General features: G+C 37.1%; 1 protein-coding gene across 14 annotated transcripts in view; it reads left to right on the top strand.

The window, feature by feature from the left end:
- Positions 1-21783, top strand: part of Tbc1d5 (TBC1 domain family, member 5) — a 529632-nt gene that overhangs the window by 195321 nt on the left and 312528 nt on the right. For all 14 annotated transcript variants that reach the window (XR_015628837.1, XR_015628836.1, XR_015628835.1 and 11 more), the window contains 1 exon segment: positions 17309-17378. Coding sequence is in view for 8 of the 14 variants with exons in the window: in XM_087567202.1 (XP_087423328.1) it covers positions 17309-17378 (70 nt within the window). In the remaining 6 variants the exon portion in view is untranslated.

Raw genomic sequence — 21783 nt, 5'->3', positions numbered from 1 at the left:
CTTGAAGGGGCTCGAGACCCCAAAAGTACAACAATGCCAAGCAACCAGAGCTTCCAGGGACTAAGCCACTACCTAAAGACTATACATGGACTGACCCTGGACTCTGACCCCATAGGTAGCAATGAATATCCTAGTAAGAGCACCAATGGAAGGGGAAGCCCTGGGTCCTGCTAAGACTGAACCCCCAGTGAACTAGTCTATGGGGGGAGGGCGGCAATGGTGGGAGGGTTGGGAGGGGAACACACATAAGGAAGGGGAGGGGGGAGGGGGATGTTTGCCCGGAAACCGGGAAAGGGAATAACACTCGAAATGTATATAAGAAATACTCAAGTTAATAAAAAAAAAAATAAAAAATAAAAAAAAAAAAAAAAAAAAACTTCTATGGAACATGCAGACCTGTACACACACACACACACACACACACACCAATAGCCCAAGCCACCTTTAAGCAAATAGAACAAAGAAGTTAGTAGTCCATATATGTATATGGCACCCTAAATGCTGTCTCCTGATAGATAAACAATACAGCCCATGTGTGCCATCCAATATTTCATTTTTTAAAAACTCTACCATTCTGACATGGATAAAGCTGAAGATTATATTGTAAGATCTTGTAAGCCAGGTGCACACATATGAGTACACCTAGTCATACTGATAAATGAAATTTAAAAAATGTCGTCTTCAAAGCAGTTCAGTAGACTGGTTATATGCCAGCTAAAGAAGCCAGAGGTAAGGGATATGGAGGCCTGCAATAAGAAGCTAAACTAATTTGATAGGGACAGAAATTGCTGATGCGGGATTGTATAGCATGTGACTTGGTGAAGAATAAGTCTATGTTTTAAAAGATAGACAGACTAAAGGTCTTTGAAAGGTTTCCTTATAAAAATTTCATATATATTTGGGATTGTATTGAACACTACCAACCATTATACCATTACACTGATCGTGTGTGTGTGTGTGTGTGTGTGTGTGTGTGTGTGTGTCTGTTAGTGTGTCCAATCTCAACTTTCAATTTTCAAATAAGGAATGACAAAATTCAAAACTGATGACATTTTTGTTTATTTTAGATTTTTAAAAATTCTAACTATTTGTTCCTGTGTATAGAAATGTGCACATGTGGGGGATGTACATGCCCGCAAAGTCCAGGAGAGAGCTGGAGTTAAAGGTTGTACTGAGTTGCTTGACTTGCATACTTGAACCACAATGTGGTTCCCCTGCAAGAATATTCACACTCTTAACCTGCATCAATTTCTTCAGCCTACAATCATTTTAAAAATTGTGTGAATGCATAGATTATGAAGTTACATGAATACAGTATAAAATTCCATACATATAAGATTGAAAAGCTGTAAAACTATATAATACGTTGCTAATGAATACATGCATAATTACTACAGCTAAAGAAGGTCAAAGCACAATAGTTCGATTTTGGTCCATTGGATAGTTAGTAAATGTCAGTGTAAATGTTTGTACTCATTGGTAATATTTCATTTCTTAAGCAAAGAGGGTGCTAATAAATAATGAAATTTTACTATAAAATCTTGTTAATTAAGTAGTATCAAATTGTTAAGACTTGGCTAATAAATGTATATTTGCAGTAAAGTATATCTGTAACCCATTAGAACCAAAATATTGGGTCTGGGACATGATAGATCAGCTAAGAGCACCATCTTTTAAATCTCAGTCCTCACATGAAGGCTTATAGCCCAGGGTAACTTCCATTCCAAGGGATCTAGTGCCTCTTCTCTCCTCCTTGGACATTGTACACATCTGTTGCATATGAATGCACTTGAGCTGGAACACACCAAACTAAGTATATTGGCAAGGCATGCTAAGGTACCGCTCTAATCCGAGCACATGGGGCGGAGAGCCAGGCATATGTTTGTGTGTTCCAACACAGCCTGGTCCACATAGTGAGTTCCAGGACAGCCAGGGTGACGTAGTGTGATGTTGCCTTAAAAAGTAGACAAGAAGACAAACAAACAAATGAACAGCTATACATATATACATACATATTTAAAAATAATTAAAATACTATCATACAATAAATAAGTTACAGGTGTAATCTTAGTAGGTGATTAAATCATTAAGATATATCAGTGAAAGAAAGACAGCAAAACTCCAGAGGAAATGGCTGATTTCTCTAAACATAAATATAAATTGACATGACATTGGCAATTTTTTTATTTGATGAGCATGTGTTTTGAGAGTCTTTCATTTGCCACATCTTAATCTCAGTTTGGGAGGTCTAGTGGGTAAAGAATAAGAGACCTTGGCAAACACTGGGTACCCAAGACCAACACAGTGCTAAGAACTGTAAGAAGGTTTTAAATACAGCAGCATGCTAACATCTTTATTTAAGTGTTATTGAAGTAACAGGAAGGATCATTGGATAAAGAGCCCAATAGGTGAAAACGCATGGACAGGAATAGCCAGTGCAGAATTTGACTCACCCTGTAAAACACAACTTCCTAGCTAGTATGTATTATGTAGTGGTTGATAGTACAGTCTCAGATAATGCCAGGAGAGGCCTTCAAACCTTTCCTTTTTAGACTTTGCAATTTAAAGGAAGTAGTTTAGATTCGTGTAGTGAACTATTCCTGTGCATCCTAATAAAAAGTAAAGAGTGGGTTGTGCTTAGGAGATCAGGTCATCGTAACTCATTGACATTAGGCCACATAACTAAATGATGTCTTCTTTCAGTAAAATACATCAAATGAGATCAACAATTATGACTCATAAACATGCCTTGCAGGCATAAAACAGCAGGGAATTAGCATGTGAGGCTGATAAATATGCATGTAAATAAGCTCCCAAAGGAATAACATGGGTTTGATTGATAGGTTTAGAATTGGAACATATGTAAACCCCTTTATTCCTCATTCTGCTGTAGCTAAGGAAGGATGCATTTTACTTGTTAAAAAGTTTCAGTAACTTTGTAAATCTTAATGCCACATCTGTTTTATCATTGTTGTTGTTGTTGTTGTTGTTTTGTTGTTGTTATTGTTGTCTTTTTCCTTGTGCATGTCACTTGTAAGATTAATTGGATTGTCTTCAGGCTGGATGGCCTACACATAAATAAGTGGTTGAATATATGAATGAAGGGTTGAGCATGTGAATCTAGAAGTGGAGTGAAATAAGAATCCTTGGGAAATTTTCTTCTCCATTATAAACAGCTGTGTGCATGTCAGAAATTTCTTTTGAAAGTGTTGATTTGACATAGCAGTTGACTCTGGCTTTGTTAGTAGTGCCTATTGTCTTTTTATATAACTTTATACTTTGGCTTAGTCTAATTCTGCAGTTCAGCCAATGAGCTATTGCGGAAATACAAGAGGAAGTGAATGCTCAGATTGCAGTCTGTTCTCAGAGATACTTTGGTTATCTATACATATTAGCCACAGGTAACTTTGTAAACAATTTATTCCTCATATCAAGTCAACTCATTTTAAGTAATGAAGAAGAAAGTTGGCTTTTGATCTCCTGGTGCAAAGACTTCTCTATTGTTGCTGTAGAGAATTAAAGGATTTGTTAACTGAAGGCAACTGGACCATTAATGCTATTTCTCTTTAGTAGTAAACTTGTTGGTAGACAAGCAAGATCAGCATAATGTAGTAGTTTTTCCTTTTCTACAGTTTTATTTTCAGAAGTTTCAGTTACCCATGAAAAACCGTGGTGTGAAAATATTTAAATGGATATTCCAAAAATAAACAGTTTGTAAATTTTAAATTATGCTTTGTGAGTAGTATAATAAAATCTTGAACTCTTACCTCTGGTCTGTCTATCATATTTATACTTCATATATTGCTCTATCTCTAAGGCTTTTAGTGCGTGTCTAGATTATCAGACTGAATAATGTCTCAAAACATGAAAGTAATGGTGGCACTTTGTGTGGTCAAAGGCGATCTCCAACTGAGTCGGTGAGGGCTGGAGAGGGGCATCCGCAGTTAAGAATATGCAGCACTCTTCCCGAAGACTGTTCAGTGTGCAGTGCCCACATCTAAGCTCACCAGCATCTGTAACTTCAGTTCTAAATGATGTCAACATGTGTTTGAGGTTCTTCAAAAGCTTCTTTTAGGTGAAGGACACTATCATTAGGAAAAATCCCCACCCAACAGATTGGAAAAATATTTTTAACATCTATATCCAATAGAGAGCTAAGATCCAATATTTACAAAGAACTCAAGAAGTTAGACTCCAGAGAACCAAATAACCCTATTAAAAAATGGGGTACAGAAAATTGGACATTGGACTACCTGAGGACCCAGCATATGCCCAAAAGATGCCCCAACATATAAAAAAGACACTTGCTCCACTATGTTCATAGCAGCCTTATTTATAATAGCCAGAAGCTGGAAAGAACCCAGATGCCCTTCAACAGAGGAATGGATACACAAAATGTGGTACATCTACACAATGGAATATTACTCAGCTATCAAAAACAGTGACTTAAGGAAATTCATAGGCAAATGGATGGAACTAGAAAATTATCATCCTGAGTAAGGTAACCCAATCACAAAAAACCACATATGGTATGCACTCACTGACAAGGGATATTAGCCCAAAAGCTGGGATTACAGAAGATACAATCTACAGAACACATGAAGCTCAAGAAGAAGGACGACCAAAGTGCTGATGCTTCAGTCCTTCTTAGAAGAGGGAACAAAAATATTTGTAGGAGAAGATATAGAGACAAAGTGTGGAGCAGAGACTGAAGGAATGGCCATTCAGAGTCTGCCCCACTTGGGGATGCAGCACACACAGCTACAAAATCCAGACAGTATTGCTGATTCCAAGAGGTGCATGCTGAGGGGAGCCTGATATAGCTGTCTCCTGAGAGGTTCTAGCAGAGTCATACTGACATAAATGTGGATGTACACATACTAACGTAAATGTGGATGTACACATACTAACATAAATGTGGATGTACACAACCAAACATTGGAATCAGCGTGAGGTCCCCAAGGGAGGAGGTAAACCAAGGACTGCAGGAGCTGAAGGGGTCTGCACCTTTCAGCAGTATCAACCAACCAGACCACCCCCCCCCCAAAAAAAAAAGCTTCCATGGACTAAACCACCAACCAAAGAGGGAGTAGCCATGGCTCCAGCTGGATATGTAGCAGAGGATGGCCTTATCTGGCATCACTGGGAGGGGAGCCCCTTGGTCCTGTGGAGGCTTGATGAGTCAGGATAGGGGAACACTATGCTGCTGAGGCAGGAGTGAGAGGGCGAGTGGAGGAGCACCCACATAGAGACAGGAGAGAGGGAGGTGGATAGGGGACTTGTGGAGGGGAAACTGGGAAGGGGGATAACATTTGAAATATAAATATATAAAATAACCAATAAAAAAATTCCAAAAAGACAAAATTTAAGAGGATTTACTTATTATTTCCTTTGTATGGGTGTTTTACCTTCATATATCTTTGTGGGCATTGTCCACAAGGGCCAGAAAAGAACACTAGATTCATTGGAACCTGAGTTAAGTATTCCTATTAGCAATAACCCCCTGCCACATGCCAAGTTTTCAATTGAGATGAAATACAGCTCTTGCTATACAAGGTGGCCCTGTTCTTGGGGGTTGGGGGTGGTGTAGAGGTGGGGAAGGAAGAGGCAGGTGGTTCTTTGTGAGGTTGAGGCTAATCTGATCTACATAGCTCATTCCAGGACAAACAGGACTGTATAGAAAAACCGTATTTCAAAAAAAAAAAAAAAAGAAAAAAACCCAACTAAGGTCTTAAGATCCCAAAGAGACTGTAGTTATGAATTACAAAGGAATCATGAAGGACATTAAAATTATAAATATCTGTTATAAGTAATTAGAATTACAGTGCTCTGCTACTGGAGTCTTAACAATCATCATCATGGCTTAACAGTCTGGGATCTATGTTCATCAGATCAGTAGCAATCAATACCTATGCCTTTCACTTCTGATCATGTTGTCACATACACATTGCGCCACCATCAAAAGATTTCATATCCATATTGCAGCATATCGTTTTGTTCTGCTTACTAGTTTTTGTGTTGTTTTGTTTGGGGGTTGTCTCTCTTACACAGGGCCTGTGTTGTTCTGGGTCTTGTACACCTGGCTTTGTAGACCAGGCTAACTTCGGACTCAGTGATGCACCTGCCTATGTTTCCCATATGCTGAGATTAACGGCCTATACCACTGCTACCTTTAATTATTAATGTAATAATAAAGGCCATGTCAATGTCCATGATTCAAACAGCCATTGCAGTCCATGTTGATGCTCAAGATCCCTGCCACGGGATGGAGATCATGTTATTGAAAACATATACCATATTGATGTCTGTGGACCCTGCTGCCCAAAGAGACCGGGTTGATGACTGTGATTCATGCTGCCACAGGGGACCAGGTTGATGTCTGTTATTTGCTCCTGGAAATCATGTTGAAGTCCACCATCTATGCTGCCAAAGGACACCATGTGTTAGTCCATGATGTATGTTTCCACCAGCTGCTATGGGCTGAGAAACTTCTTTGGCAGTGATAGTCATGGCTGCAGACTCATAACTGAGAATTGGAGACGTTGAAGGCTTCTGTGACACCCCTTTTCCCTGCAAAACAAAACAGTCCAAACAGGAAGCTGTTGAAGAGAGTCCTTAAAAATAAAGATGCTGAAGTAGGCCTCTTCACAGGTGATAGCTTCTGGGAGAGCTGAAGAAGGTCTGAGTTTTCTTTGAGGACTGACCTCTGGTAGTTTAACCATGTTCCATGAGAATACCTTTCTCATACAACTGTGGATTTACAAGCATTTTTGAAGATGGTTTTGTTCACTAGTGTTTTCTCATCTTGACAGGAATTGTATGGTACTTCATCTGTGGTGAAGTCTAACATGTCTATTATTTACAACAGCTAGACTTTATGTAGATGTGTTTATGCACTCCTTACTCCTCAAGTTAAGGTTGGAGATCAAGGAGTATGCTTATGTCTAGATAACAGTATTTCTTTATGTTTATATAAAAAATGATTTGCTTCATTACTGAGAGATATTGTTCAATAAGTGTGGCCTAAAGGAACGTTGTTGAACATTGACAGTTTAGCCTGCCAACAATATGCAAACAGTGGAATCAGCAAGTTGAAAAAAAGTTTACTTGCCTGGAATTGAGGAGAGATACTCCAGTTTCAGCACTCTTCACATCCAGCATGTTCATTCGATAAAGAATGGGTGTTTTTGCCTGAAGAAATGTGACTTCTGGTAATCAGTGTCTAACTAATCTGTACTAGCTATTAATTTTCTTAATAAATAAACTAAAATTACTAGGTAGAAGCTGCTAGCTTTTCCTACTAGTCACTACAAAGTTAAAATCTCTCTATAGACTTGTCACATGTGTATGAGAACAGTGCATTGATGAAAATGACTAAAGGCCACCTTTGTTCCCTATGGCTCTTCATGGGCACTGACATCAACAGGTTTATGGTCGGAGCATGCTCAAATAAAGATTTTATAAGTTTCAAAACAGCAATCGTCAAGGCTCTGAAAAGTACTAGGCAAGTGTTGTCCTATGGTCCATTTCCGATGTGTAATTTATACCATGCTATCAGAAGAGTAATTCTCAACTTTGTGGCTTCCAAAGGGAACAAATTTTTTCATGAATTTTTTATTGGATATTTTTTATCTACATTTCTAATGTTATCCCCTTTCCCAGTTTCCCATCCATAAACTCCCCCATCCCATTCCCCCTCCCCTTCTTCTGTGAGGGTGCTCCAATTACCCAGCCACCCACCCATTCCTGCCTTCCCACCCTGACATTCCCTATACTGAGGGGTCCAGCCTTGGCAGGACCAAGGACTTCTCCCATTGGTGCCCAACAAGGCCGTCCTCTGCTACATATGCAGCTGGAGCCATGGGTCTGTTCATGTGAACTCTTCGGATGGTGGTTTAGACCCTGGGAGCTCTGGTTGGTTGGTATTGTTCTTATGGGGTTGCAAACCCCTTCAGTTCCTTCAATCTTTTATCTCCTCCAATGGGAGTCCTGTTTTCAGTTCAATGGTTGGCTGTTAGCATCTGCCTCTGTATTTGTCATGCTCTGGCAGAACCTCTCAGACAGCTATATCAGGCTCCCGTCAGCATGCACCTCTTGGAATCAGCAATATTGTCTGGATTTTGTAGCTGTGTGTGCTGCATCCCCAAGTGGGGCAGACTCTGAATGGCCATTCCTTCAGTCTCTGCTCCACACTTTGTCTCTATATCTTCTCCTACAAATATTTTTGTTCCCTCTTCTAAGAAGGACTGAAGCATCAGCACTTTGGTCGTCCTTCTTCTTGAGCTTCATGTGTTCTGTAGATTGTATCTTCTGTAATCCCAGCTTTTGGGCTAATATCCCTTGTCAGTGAGTGCATACCATATGTGGTTTTTTGTGATTGGGTTACCTTACTCAGGATGATAATTTTCTAGTTCCATCCATTTGCCTATGAATTTCCTTAAGTCACTGTTTTTGATAGCTGAGTAATATTCCATTGTGTAGATGTACCACATTTTGTGTATCCATTCCTCTGTTGAAGGGCATCTGGGTTCTTTCCAGCATTTGGCTATTATAAATGAGGCTGCTATGAACAGAATGGAGCACGTGTCTTTGTTATATGTTGGAGCATCATTTGGGTATATATCCAGGAGTGATAAAGCTGCATCTTCAGGTAGTACTGTGTTCAATTTTCTGAGGAACCTCCAGACTGATTTCCAGAGTGGTTGTACCAGTTTTCAATCCCACCAACAAAGGAGGAGTGTTCCTCTTTCTCCTCATCCTCACCAACATCTGTTCTCACCTGGGATTTTCATCTTAGCCATTCTGACTGATGTAAGGTAGAATCTCAGGTTGTTTGATTTGCGTTTCCCTGATGACTAAGGCTGTTGAACATTTCTTTAGGTGTTTCTCAGACATTCAATATTCCTCAGTTGAGAATTTTTTGTTTAGCTCTGTTCCTTATTTATTATAAGGTTATTTGATTCTCTGAATTCTTAACTTCTTGAGTTCTTTGTATATATTGAATAGTAACCCTCTATCAGATGTAGGATTGGTCAAGTGAAAGAATTTAATCAGGTTTTCCTTGAATCCTGGGAATATTTGTACAGTTAAAAACTTTGTTCAGATGCTGTTCTTAGTTGAAGAGGTGAAATCAGTAGATACAGCACTTGGCACACTACCAAATTTATGATTTCAGCACTTCTGCGTGGAGGTGGGAAGTGGAGACGTGAGCATTCCCCAGGGCTCACAGGTCACCTAACTTATATATACAACCTCTAAGGGAAATCCTAAATCAGGCACAAAGTAGAAGGCAAGAATGTCTTTGTAATGTTGTATACAATGTCACTCAAAACAGTTCCTTCATATTATCTGTTCTATTTGTCTTCAGGCAGAGATTCTCAACCTGTGGCTTGAGACAGCTTGGGAAGGGAGGTCTAATGACCCTTTCACAAGAGGCATCTAAGACCACTGGAAAACAGGTCTTTACTGATATTTATTATGATTAGTAATAGTAGAAAAATTATAGTTCTAAAATAGCAACAAAAATAATTTTATGATTGGGCTTTATATGAAGAACTGTATTGAAAAGCTTTCAGAATTAAGAAGATTGAGAATCATTGCCTTAACTAACTTTACCTGACTATACTGTATTTCACTCATGCCTCTTAATAATAGGGACAGAGCATAAAGCATTCAAGAATTGATGCATTTCTAAGGAAGCCTAGGTTGAACCTTTGGCTTCTGTTCCAGTACTAGGAGAAAGGTTAGGTAGCAGCCAATCAGGGATGGCAGAAGGTGGATCAGACCTGGGGAGAGGTAATATCCCATTAGGTAACATCAGAAAGGCACTGAAAAATTTGTTGAAGCATCATCAGATTCAATAATTATAAAATGATTTTCAGTTCTCTGTTTTATACATTATGAATAGCAAAGCAGAATGCTTAAGTCTTCACCTTAAATTTGACAAGAAGGGAAGCCGAGAATTTCTGTTAGTGGTGGTGTATTTGAGTGGCATGTGCAAGGCCCTGTGCTCTCCTTCCAGCATACATACAGAAAGGGTGTTCTGATCACTCTCTGGACAGCACATGGCATAGAAGTCTAACCTGACTCCTAGCTCTCAGGAGGCCGAGGCAGGAAGATGGTCAGTATGGCTGTTTTATTTGCCTTAGTTACTGCTCTATTTCTGTAATGAGACACTGTAGTCAAGGCAACTTAAGAAAGAAAGCCTATAATATGGCGCTTACTTCTAGTATCAGAGCTTGGCTCCCTGACCATAGTAGCAGGAAGCATGGCAGCAGACAGGCAAGTATAGCTGGGAAACCATAGCTGAGATCTTACACATCTCATCCCCAGGAGCAAGAGGAATCCAGACATAAATAATGTATGCATGCACATACACACACCCCTACCTACCTCTCTACCTACACACACACACACACACATATGCACACGCACACACACACACATATATATTCAAATATTTTTCTATTTTTAGGTTTAATGGAATACAGAGCTTTGTTTTATTTTTAGTTATGTCTTAAAAGTCACTGAATTTCAATAGTATCTGTTATAATTTTGTCAACCTTTCTACGATTTTCCAAGGATTAATATTTAGTTTCATTGCTTCTTCTTTGTCTTTTGATTTTAATTTGACAATTTCCACCTTTCGGCTTATTTATCGTTGTCTACTGCGTGGGGGCTGTGTTCTCACTCCAGTTCCTTAAAGTTAGGCACCATGAAACACTTTTGCCTTTGTTTGTTTTTTTTTTTTTTTTTTTGTATTTAAATTGTATCCACTTAGATGTCCCTCCAAGGACTGCCTTTATTGTAGCACACTGATATAGACATGTGTCTTCATTATCATTTACTTGTAAGAACTTTCACCTTTCCTTCTGGATTTCCTAGAATGAGACATTCATCAATCAATAGTGTGTTCTTTAATCTCCATGTATTGTCGATTTTGTATACCTTTTTTTAGCTGTTAATTTCTAGCTGTATCCCATGTTAATCAGATAGAATACAGAAAACTGTTTTAGTTTTTCTATATTTAATAAGATTTACTTTGCCTTCTACTGTGTGATCTGTTAAAGAGAAGGATTCAGGGTGAAATAAAAATAATGTATACAAATAATAACCATTACACAAATGTGATTTGGGTAGAATATTTTAAAGATGTTGGTTAGGTTCACTTGACCTGGGATTTTATTTCATTCCAGCATTCCTTCTTTTTTTTTTTTTTTACAATTCATCTGCTGAAGGTCATATTGGGATATTAAAGCTTCCCATTATCTTCATTTTGAAATCAGTCTCTGGATTTCAGAGAAAGTAGTGTTTGCTTTATAAATATAAGACAAACCTATATTTGGTACATATATATTTAAAATTATAATTTTCTCTTGATGAATTGAACATTTGAACAGCATAAAGTCTCCTTCTTTATTCCATCTAACAAGAATAAGTTTGAAGTCTGTTTTGTCAGACATTAGAACAGCAGTGCATGTTTATTTCTGGTTCCATTTGTTGGGATTATGTTTTCCATATTTTCATTCTAAAATAGTGTTTCTCTTTGACAGTAAGGTGTGTTTCTTCAAGGCAACAAAAAGATTATCTGTTTTCTAATCCAAGCTTTTAGTCTGTATCTTTGAAGAGTTGAGACAATTTCTATTCACAGTTATAATTAAAGGTGTATATTGCTTTTTGTCCTTTTAATTTCATAATGTTTGACAGTTTTTAGATTTGTTTTGTTTTATATTATCGTAGAGTTTATTTTTCCACTTCCACTCTGATCCTCTGTTTTTCAGACTACAGTATTCCTTCCAGTATCATCTGGGTTTGGTGGCTGTATGTATATGGGCTGGACCCCCAGGTGGGGCAGGCTCTGAAAGGCCGTTCTTTCAGTCTCTACTCCAAACTTTGTCTCCATATCTCCTCATGAATATTTTTGTTCCCCTTTTAAGAAGGATTGAAGCAGCCACATTTTGGTCATCCTTCTTCTTGAGCTTCATGTGGTCTGTGGATTGTATCTTGCATAATTCTAGTTTTGGAGCTAAATATCCACTTATCAGTGAGTGCATACCATGTGCATTCTTTTGTGACTGGGTTATCCCACTCAGGATGATATTTTCTAGTTCCATCCATTTGCCTATGAATTTCAGGAAGTCATTGTTTTTGATAGCTGAATAGTATTCCATTGTGTAGATGTACCACATTTTCTGTATCCATTCCCCTGTTGAAGGGCATCTGGGTTCTTTCCAGCTTCTGGCTATTATAAATCAGGCTGCTATGAACATAGTGGAGCACATGTCTTTTTTATATGTTGGGGCATCTTTTGGGTATATGCCCAAGAGAGGTATAGCTGGATCCTCAGGCAGTTCAATGTCCAATTTTCTGAGGAACCTCCAGACTGATTTCCAGAGTGGTTGTACCAGTTTGCAATCCCACCAACAATGGAGGAGTGTTCCTCTTTCTCCACATCCTCTCTAACATCTGCTGTCACCTGAGTTTTTGATCTTAGCCATTCTAACTTGTGTAAGGTAGAATCTCAGGGTTGTTTTGTGTTGCATTTCCCTGATGACTAAGGCCGTTGAGCATTTCTTTAGGTGCTTCTTAGGCAGTTCGATATTCTTTGTTTAGCTCCGTACCCTATTTTTTAATAGGGATATTTGATTCTCTGGGGTCTAACTTCTTGAGTTCTTTGTATATATTGTATATTAGCCCTCTCTCAGATGTAGGATATAGTATTCTTTGTGGCTCCAATATTGATATATGAAATTATCTCCTCACAATTTGCTTTAAAGTACTGTGCATCCTTTAACCATAATTTTTAATCATGCTTTTTGATGATATTAAATTTAATAAAAACATTGAATTTTTCTTCTCATCTTACTTTGAATCAAAACCCCTCCCTTATACACTAGTAAAATCCTGAAACTGTTAATAGCACTTCTCTGACAGGTCTGAGCCTTTCTTGACTGGGCAGTACTCTTCAATATTCGACTTAGCCTGGTATGATACTTTCCAATTCCGTGCTTTCAGAGGTAAGCTAAAGGCCCATTTGAGTAGCTATAGTTATTGACAGTGTTTGTCTATCTTCTTTTCTCCTAGTTTACACATTATTTTGATTCTTCTCGAAGCAGATGTTTCTGCATAAAAACACCTATAGAAACTTATTCTCAAACTTTATTTAGCATGATTTCAACCGTTCATGGTTCAAACAAATAAATGTCCTTATCTCAACATGAGATAGTTAAAGCAAAAAAGAATATCTTGAGTCTACTCATCCTATTTAGAAATTTAAGTCAGTCATATTATTATTGTCATAATAACTTAGACATATATATGTTAGAAATTATTACTTGAAAATACTAGGGATTTATATAATCATTTAAGCCAACACACATTGATGACATTTTTTTCCAAATTAGCCACATTACTTTTTTAAATGTTCCCCCCTCTTATTGAAAATGTATTCTTTTCTCACATAATAAATCCTGATTATGGTTTCCCTCCTTCTTCTTCTCCTAGTTCCTCCCTACCTCCCCTGCTCTCTGGATTTATGCCCTTTCTGTCTCTCAGAAAGAAAAAGACAGACTTCTCTATGTTAATAATGAATTATAATAAAATATAAAACATAAAACAAAAACTATTATATTGGAGTTGTTCAAGACAAACAGAAGGAAAATAGCCTGAGGAGAGAGCACAAGAATCTGGGACTCACTTGTTCATGCACTCAGGAGTCACACAGAAACACTCAACTGGAAGCCATGATGTGTGTTTAGAGGGCCTTGTGCAGACTCCTGCAGGCCCTGCGTGTGCTGCCTCAGTCTCCAGTCTCTGTGAGGTCAGATGAGCTTTGATCATGTTGATTTAGAGAGCCTGTTGCTTGGTGTCCTGCATCTCTTCTGTCTGTTACACTTGTTCTACCCTCTCTTCGGAGGGATTTCCTGAGCCCTGAGTAAAGAGATTTGATGGAGACATCCCACAAGTCTCTCCCTCTGTGTGCCAGCGTTTTCTCCTTCAGGCAGGATTCCATTGGAGATGGAAGAGTTCATGCTGGGTTGGTCTTTACATTTGTCCTGTGGTAGTGTGCAGAGTCCACTTCTTATCAAGACCTATGATGGAGGGGTGAAGGTCCCATGTGCGTGCACCAGATCAATTTCTCCGTGTTCAGTGAGTTGTGTGGATGTTATGTTCAGCAGTGAAACCTTGCTGTCAGTTTGTGGAGAGTGACCTATTCCCTTTCGGCAAAGTTTGGGTTGCTTGGGAATTTCTATCGGACCCCTTTGGTCAACAACTCAGTTGGATGTAATCCAGTCCCAATATGGAAAGCTTCATCTGGTTACAGATGAGCCAAAGTATTTTAATTGTGTTAATAACTTATTTTACCAAGTTGCTTTCCAAGTAATAAAACAATAATATGTAAATTTCACACATTTGTAGCCACAAGAATTGGTGAGTTGCAGCTAAAGATATAAACTATTGTTTTAACATTGAATGTTATAGTTATACTATATATTTGTGTATAATCTATGTGCATATTTAAGTTATATAAGCAGAGTTAAAATATCCATATCCCTTTGTATACTAGGTTTTCAAATCAAAATTATATTCTAAAAGTTTTCTATGTTGTTAAAAGAAAATTTAGTATCCTAAAACACAATGCAGTATTTGTGTTACATGAACACTTAAAGCCTTTGTGTGTTTACATGTGCAGGGTGTCTTGTGTGTGTGTGTGTGTGTGTGTGTGTGTGTGTGTGTGTGTGTCTGTCTGTCTGTCTGTCTGTGCCTGTGTGTCTGTGTCTGTGTCTATGTGTCTGTGTGAGTGGAAATCAGTCTGTACAGCCTTGTTTCGTTTATTACTGGTTGTTCGTCAGCTTGATTCCCAAACGAGGACAGCTAAGTCATCGTATTCAACTCTCTTGCCCCCTCTGTTGTTATTTTGGAGGAACAGTCCACATACGTTCCAAGATTATGTTGTCATTACACTTAAAACTTACTTAACTACATTTAAAAGCAGATTAGCATTAGTAATAAAGTAACATTTGCTTGTGGTTTTTATTTGGTGTTTTCTTATCCTTTAGATAAGCTTTAGCGTGTCACAGTTTAAATGAAGGATGTGTTTGTGTTGTCTGATTTATCGTGATTATCAGTTGTAAGCTTTTCCGAATGTTTCTTGTTAATAAAAATTCCTACAGGAGGTAACATATTGTATGTACAATTTTTTAGAATTATAAATTGTGGCATGACTCTGTGTGTGTGTGTGTGTGTGTGTGTGTGTGTGTGTGTGTGTGTGTGTGTATGTGAAGGATCTAAAACCTCTATACTAAAATTGAGGATTTATAACTATAAGGAGTAGATGTTGTCATAAACAATTGCTATAAATGATTTCAGCTATAGGCTTGAAAGGACAAAGCTGTTTTTTCCACTTCCAAACTTCATTGACTTTCCCTGTGTTACAAATTCTGAAAATTTTCAAAGATATTGCTAGTGAAACAATCGCACTCCTTATATGGTATGTTTTTGAGAAGGAAAATCTGGTTGATGTTTCTTTATTACCATCTTTTGCACCTTGAAAGTTACAGTTGATGTGGCATTTTCTCAGGTGACAATAACAAATTATAGAAAATATACAAAATGTCTACAGCATCTTATGATAAAATATGGCTGAGAAAAGAGCTAGACATAGTGCTGTGGTGTTTAAACGTAGCAGAGGAAGGGTGCTCATCCACATAGCCAGTTCTAGGCCATGCTATTAATTTTAATGGATAAAAGATGTTCTGTGTGTAATCTTACCCTTTTAGTCAAATAATTACCATATATACAACTATAATAATCGTAAACAACTTTTATTTTTTAAATAATTCATCACCATCTTGAATGTTGAAATATGTTTTACATTTAAAATAAGTCAGAAACACCTTGGAAAGATACTTTGAAAAAAGATTCATTTTAAAAGTTTCAGCAAATTAAGTAACTGCCTTCCTTAACATTTGAACATGCTGGTCATAGCTGTATAGGTCTTAGGTATAATTAGCATTGTTTTGTGAAACAACACAAGGCTGCCCTAGAAATTTTATCTCCATTATCAGGAGTCATTTAATAAGTGGCATAATTATGGAATCAAAGTACCTTAGTATTGACTGCAAAAATTTAAATCTCATTTTTAAACTGAAATCTTTATAATTACTAGGTGATATAACCAGGTCTACTGTTATAATCTCAGAGACACTGATACATCACTAAACGTTTTTAAGGTTTTAAGTGTGAAATGATGTTGGAAGTTACATTGCAGGGATTAAAACTATAAAACTTAATTATCTCCTGGTCCTAATTTGGTTTGAAGAAGAAATAATATATTTAACCATGTACTGCTTCATGAACACAGTATTTGAAAATATATATTTAATGAAGTAAACTACCAAATTTCTAAGTATAAGAAGTTTTTAACTGGTGTCTTGCTAAACTTTTAAAATAGTTTAAAAATTTATTTTCTTTTTAATATCGATTCTGATATGTACATATATGTATATTCTAAATAGGATTTCACAAATATTCTTGTTTTTTAAGAGCAAGCAATTTTATTACAAAAAACACATGTCTTTTATATTGCTGAGTTTTTAATGGTTCAGAAATAATATCAGCAGTTAAAACCATGTTTTGGAAGTAACGTTATGATGCAGTGGAAGGGTCCTTAAAGGATGTGTTCTTGCTCTCCAGCTTCCTTGTCTCCTCCGGCCTGTCCTCTTAGCTTTGTCCTCTACTTCCACCTCTTCGACTGTGCTGTTATCTAGAAAGGAGACCTGCTCTCTAATAAAAGAGTGCCTTTGTTCATAAGTATCACATGTAATTAAATGGTTTATAAGCTCTTGTGTTTCTGTGATCCATAAAAGAAGTTTAACAAAAGTCATACTTTACTTCGCCTGTCAAAAATTACCTTGGCAGTCTCCTACCCAATTACGAGTTTTGGTATGGGGCTGGGGATTTGGCTCAGTGGTAGAGCGCTTACCTAGGAAGCGCAAGGCCCTGGGTTCGGTCCCCAGCTCTGAAAAAAAGAACCAAAAAAAAAAAAAAAAAAACAAAAAACAAAACAAAAAAAAAACAAAAGAGTTTTGGTATTAGTTTGCATGTTGGCCTCTATCTACATGAGTTTTTAACCTAAAAGCTCTGAGTATTAAAGATAATTGGGAAGATAGGACAGGGCAGGGTATATATGTTTGTTGTTTTAAAATTGTTTACTGTGACACTACATGGAACTGTCACACAGTGTTTCTTAACGGAAATACTTAGATTTACAATTTCTGTTACTTCAGTGTTTCTATTTTGTCTCTAGGAGATTCCTGTCAAAATGGAAGAGGAGCAAATTCCAACTTAGACTGCGACGGGACTTTCAGTTCATATATGTGAGTGATAATTGCGCACACACACAATTTTTGTTACAAATATGTTTACAAGATAACAGACGGCACATACTTTTATAGAATTATGGTCATAGAATAGCAAGAACTAATAACCATGCCTTAAAAATATCTGAAATATAAAGGATGTTGTGGTCTGAAAGCTTAAGAAATAACAGAAATATAATATTTTGAATTCTTACATGCATATTTTATCTTTTTGTCTTGGTAATTGTTTCATACCGACTTATATTTTGGTTAAGTAATTGTTTATTAATTTTCTACTTTATTACATAAAGTCCAAATAAAAGGAATGACTAAATATTTCCAATAATATTTGAATATTTTTAATATTTAAATTTTGATTTTCCTTGTAGAAAAACCCTTGCACATTCAGTACTAGTATATTTAAGCATTATAAGTGACCATTAGATAAATGAAAAAAGGATTTTGTTGATACAAATTATTCTGATGAACAAATTATTTATTTCTAATGGTGTGTCCCAATGCTTTGGAATGTGCACATTCAGTATACAGGAGGCACTTGTAGGAATGTCCTGAATAATATTATATTATAATCTGTTTATGAATTCCTGACGTGGTATCATAATCTCAATATTTGACATTCTCATGTCATAGTAGTTGGGGTTTGTATAAGTTGTCTGTTGGTCAGTTGTCACTGATGGTACAAAAAGCTTCTGTTCCCATAGAATTATAGAGGGATGGTGTCACAGATGTGAAGCTTGTGTATTGTCACCGTGTTTTCACTATACCTGTATTACCTACATGTTTTACTTCTCCAGATCCTCCTTTTGGTCTTAAAAGTAGAATGCACAGCTTGAAATGTGGCATGCTGAATAGTTAAAATCGCTAGTTGGGCATGCCACTGCTGATCAGCATAAACACCAAAGGTGAATATAAAAGGAGACATACGCCACACTTGGCATATAACTGATGAGATCTCATTCATGTAAAATCTATAGTTATAGTACAGTTTTTAAAGTACAATTTCAATAAAACAAATGAAAAAAGATATTGCAAAGAAAAGCCATTTCCTTCTCGTTTATGTGTATTTTATTGATAAATGTTATAATTATGTTCATATTTTAACTCATTGTGATAAAAAGGATGTTTTAATTCCAAGATAGAGTTGTTTCATAGTCTATGCTGTCCCTGACTAGTTTAAAACATTTCAATGAACTGTAATCTTTTGAAAAGGGGCTATTAGTACAACTTACTGCAGTGAGTACTTTGTTAACTAAATATTTTAATTAATGCCCATCATTGTTATGATCTTAAGACATTAATTTATTGTAATAAGAGTACAAGTTAAAAAGATGAACTGGTATATTTTATGAAAGCAGGTTTTTGATCGTTGGCAAGGCAGTGCTGCTATTAAGTGGTATTATAGCATTTAAGGTGTGAAATTATGATTCCTTTTCCCCCTGTAGGCAATAGCTCTTATAATGTAATTAACTTATTTTTGAATTTGACATTTAGGTTAAATGTAGAATTCAGTGGAACACAGCTCTAGGGTATATTTTCATATTGATTGTAACTGACTAAAACCAGAAATTCTTGCAGAATCCCACTACAGTAGTAGCAAAATCTGACTTTTGAAAATGTGAATTCTTTTTGTTATCATTATACCTTTTTTGAACTAATGTAAAATAGTTTACCAGAAAAATGTATGTCTTTGGTCTTTCAAAACAATGTTTTGTACAACAAGTTTGCCTTATCTAATCTGCCTCAAATTGTTTGTTCTTATTATATATATATATATATATATATGCCATTATACGTATATAGTGTGAGTGTGTGAGTGTGTGTGTGTGTGTGTGTGTGTGTGTGTGTGTGTGTGTGTGTGTGTGTTTGAGAGACTTAGCTGTTGTGCAGTTCACAATGTAGACCAGGCTGGCACTGAACTCACAAAGACCTGCCAACCTGCACCTCCTTGGTGCTGGTATTAAAGGCATCCACCACCACACTTGACTATCAGTCTTTACAGTTGAGACAATTGATATTTCAGCCTAACACAAGCATTCCCATGCTGGTATCTAGGACAATGCAACTATAAAATGGCTATACGATATTTAAGATGTCTCCTTCCCAAGAGTATTTAAAGGACTGAGAAAAAGAGTATAAATGAAAGCTTGGAGAAGACTGTAGCTGAAACCAAGGAATTGTTATTTATGGTCATCACTGTCAGCTGGTGACATCCTTGCCTCATTTCATCAATGGGATTTCCCCCTTTCTAGCATCAGTCTTGTAGTGGGCATCGTGATCTTCTGAGTGTGGGTCTCTTTACTCAAGGCTTGCACACCCTAGACAGCACAATGAACTAAGCTGTCTCTGCAGCACACTGTTTACTTTTTGTTGGAGACAGGGTCCTGTTCTGTTAGCTAAGCTTACCTTGAACACTGTGATGCTCCTGCTTCAGGCTCTCATGGAGCTGAAATCCCAGGCCAGTAACAGCAGGACTGGTGTCAATCTGCCTTTTTGTTATTATATTATTGTAGTATTAAGTTGCCAGGTTTCAAGAGTTCATAGTTTGTGGGTCTTGCTACTTTAACAAATATAATTTAACAAATATAATTTAACAAATATAATATATATATATAATTGTTGCATACAGGAAATACATCTCAGTGACAAAGACAGACACTACATCAGAGTAAAAGGCTGGAAAACAATTTTTCAAGCAAATGGTCCCAAGACAAGCTGAAATAGCCATTCTAATATCAATTAAAATGAACTTTCAACCAAAAGTTATAAAAAACGATAGGGAAAGAAACTTCATATTCATCAAAGGAAAGATCCACCAAGATGAACTTTCAATCCTGAATATCTATGCTCCAAATGCAAGGGTACCTACATTCATAAAGGAACCTTACTAAAGCTCAAAGCATACATTGCACCTCACACAGTAATAGTGAGAGACTTCAACACCCTACTGTCATCAATGAACACATCAATGGAAACAGAAACTGAACAGAGACATAGAAAAACTAGCAAGTTATGAACCAAGTGCATTTAACAGATATAGAACATTCCATCCTGAAACAAAAGAATAATACTTCTTCTCAGCACTTCAGGGTACCTTCTCCAAAATTGACCATATAATCAGTCACAAAACAGGCCTCAGCAGATAAAAGAAGAAATAATCCCATGCATGCATCCTATCAGATCACCACAGACTAAGGCTGGTCTTAGATAACAGCAAAAATGACAGAAAGCCCAAATACACATGGAAGCTGAACAATGCTCTACTCCACATAAAACTAGATACATTCAAATTGATAGAAGAACAAATTGGGAAGAGCCCCTGGACACATGGGCACTGGGGAAAATTTCCTGAAGAAAACACCAATGCCTTATGCTCTAAGATCAAGAACTGACAAATGGGACTTCATCAAACTGCAAAGCTTCTATAAGGCAAAGGACACTGTCATTAGGACAAAATGGCAACCAACGGATTGAGGAAAGATCTTTACCAATCTTACATCTGATAGAGGGCTAATATCTAATATATACAAAGAACTCAAGAAGTTAGACTCCAAAGATCCAAATAATCCTATTATTAAAAAATGGGGTACAGAGCTAAACAAAGAATTCTTAGCTGAGGAATATCGAATGACTGAGAAGTTACGCTATCCTTAGTCATCAGGGAAATGCAAATCAAAACAACCTGAGATTTCACTTCACACCAGTCAGAATGGCTAAGGTCAAAAACTCAGGTGACAACAGATGCTGGTGAGGATGTGGAGAAAGACAAACACTCCTCCATTGTTGGTGGGATTGCAAGCTGGTACAACCATTCTGGAAATCAGTCTGGATGTTCCTCAGAAAATTGAACATTTACCTGAGGACCCAGCTATACCTCTCCTGGACATATACCCAAATGATGCTCAAACATACAACAAAGACACATGCTCCACTATGTTCATGGCAGCCTCATTTAAAATAGCCAAAGGCTGGAAAGAACCTAGATGCCCTTCAACAGAGTAATGGATACAGAAAATGTACATCTACAGCTATCAAAAACAATCACTTCAGGAAATTCATAGGAAAATGGATGGAATTAGTAAATATCATCCTGACTGAGGTAACCCAATCACAAAACAACAACACACATGGTATGCATTCATCGATAAGTGGATTTTAGCACAAAAATTCAAATTACCCAATATACAATTCATAGACCACATGAAGCTCAAGAAGGATGACCAAAGTGGGGATGCTGCAGTCCTCCTTAAAAGGGGGAACAAAAACAATCATAGGAAGAGATATGGAGACAAAGTTCAGAGCAGCAACTGAAAGAAAGGACATCCAGAGAGTGCCCCACCTGCAGATCTAGCCTATACATATACAGCCACTAAATCTAGACAGGATTGCTGATGTCAAGAAATGC

Source organism: Rattus norvegicus, chromosome 9 (assembly GCF_021556685.1).
Source record: "Rattus norvegicus strain SHRSP/BbbUtx chromosome 9, alternate assembly SHRSP_T2T, whole genome shotgun sequence".
In the NCBI taxonomy this organism is placed as follows: Eukaryota; Metazoa; Chordata; class Mammalia; order Rodentia; family Muridae; genus Rattus; species Rattus norvegicus.
Note: the sequence above shows the minus strand (reverse complement) of the source record. Positions and strands in the feature narration are given on the sequence as shown.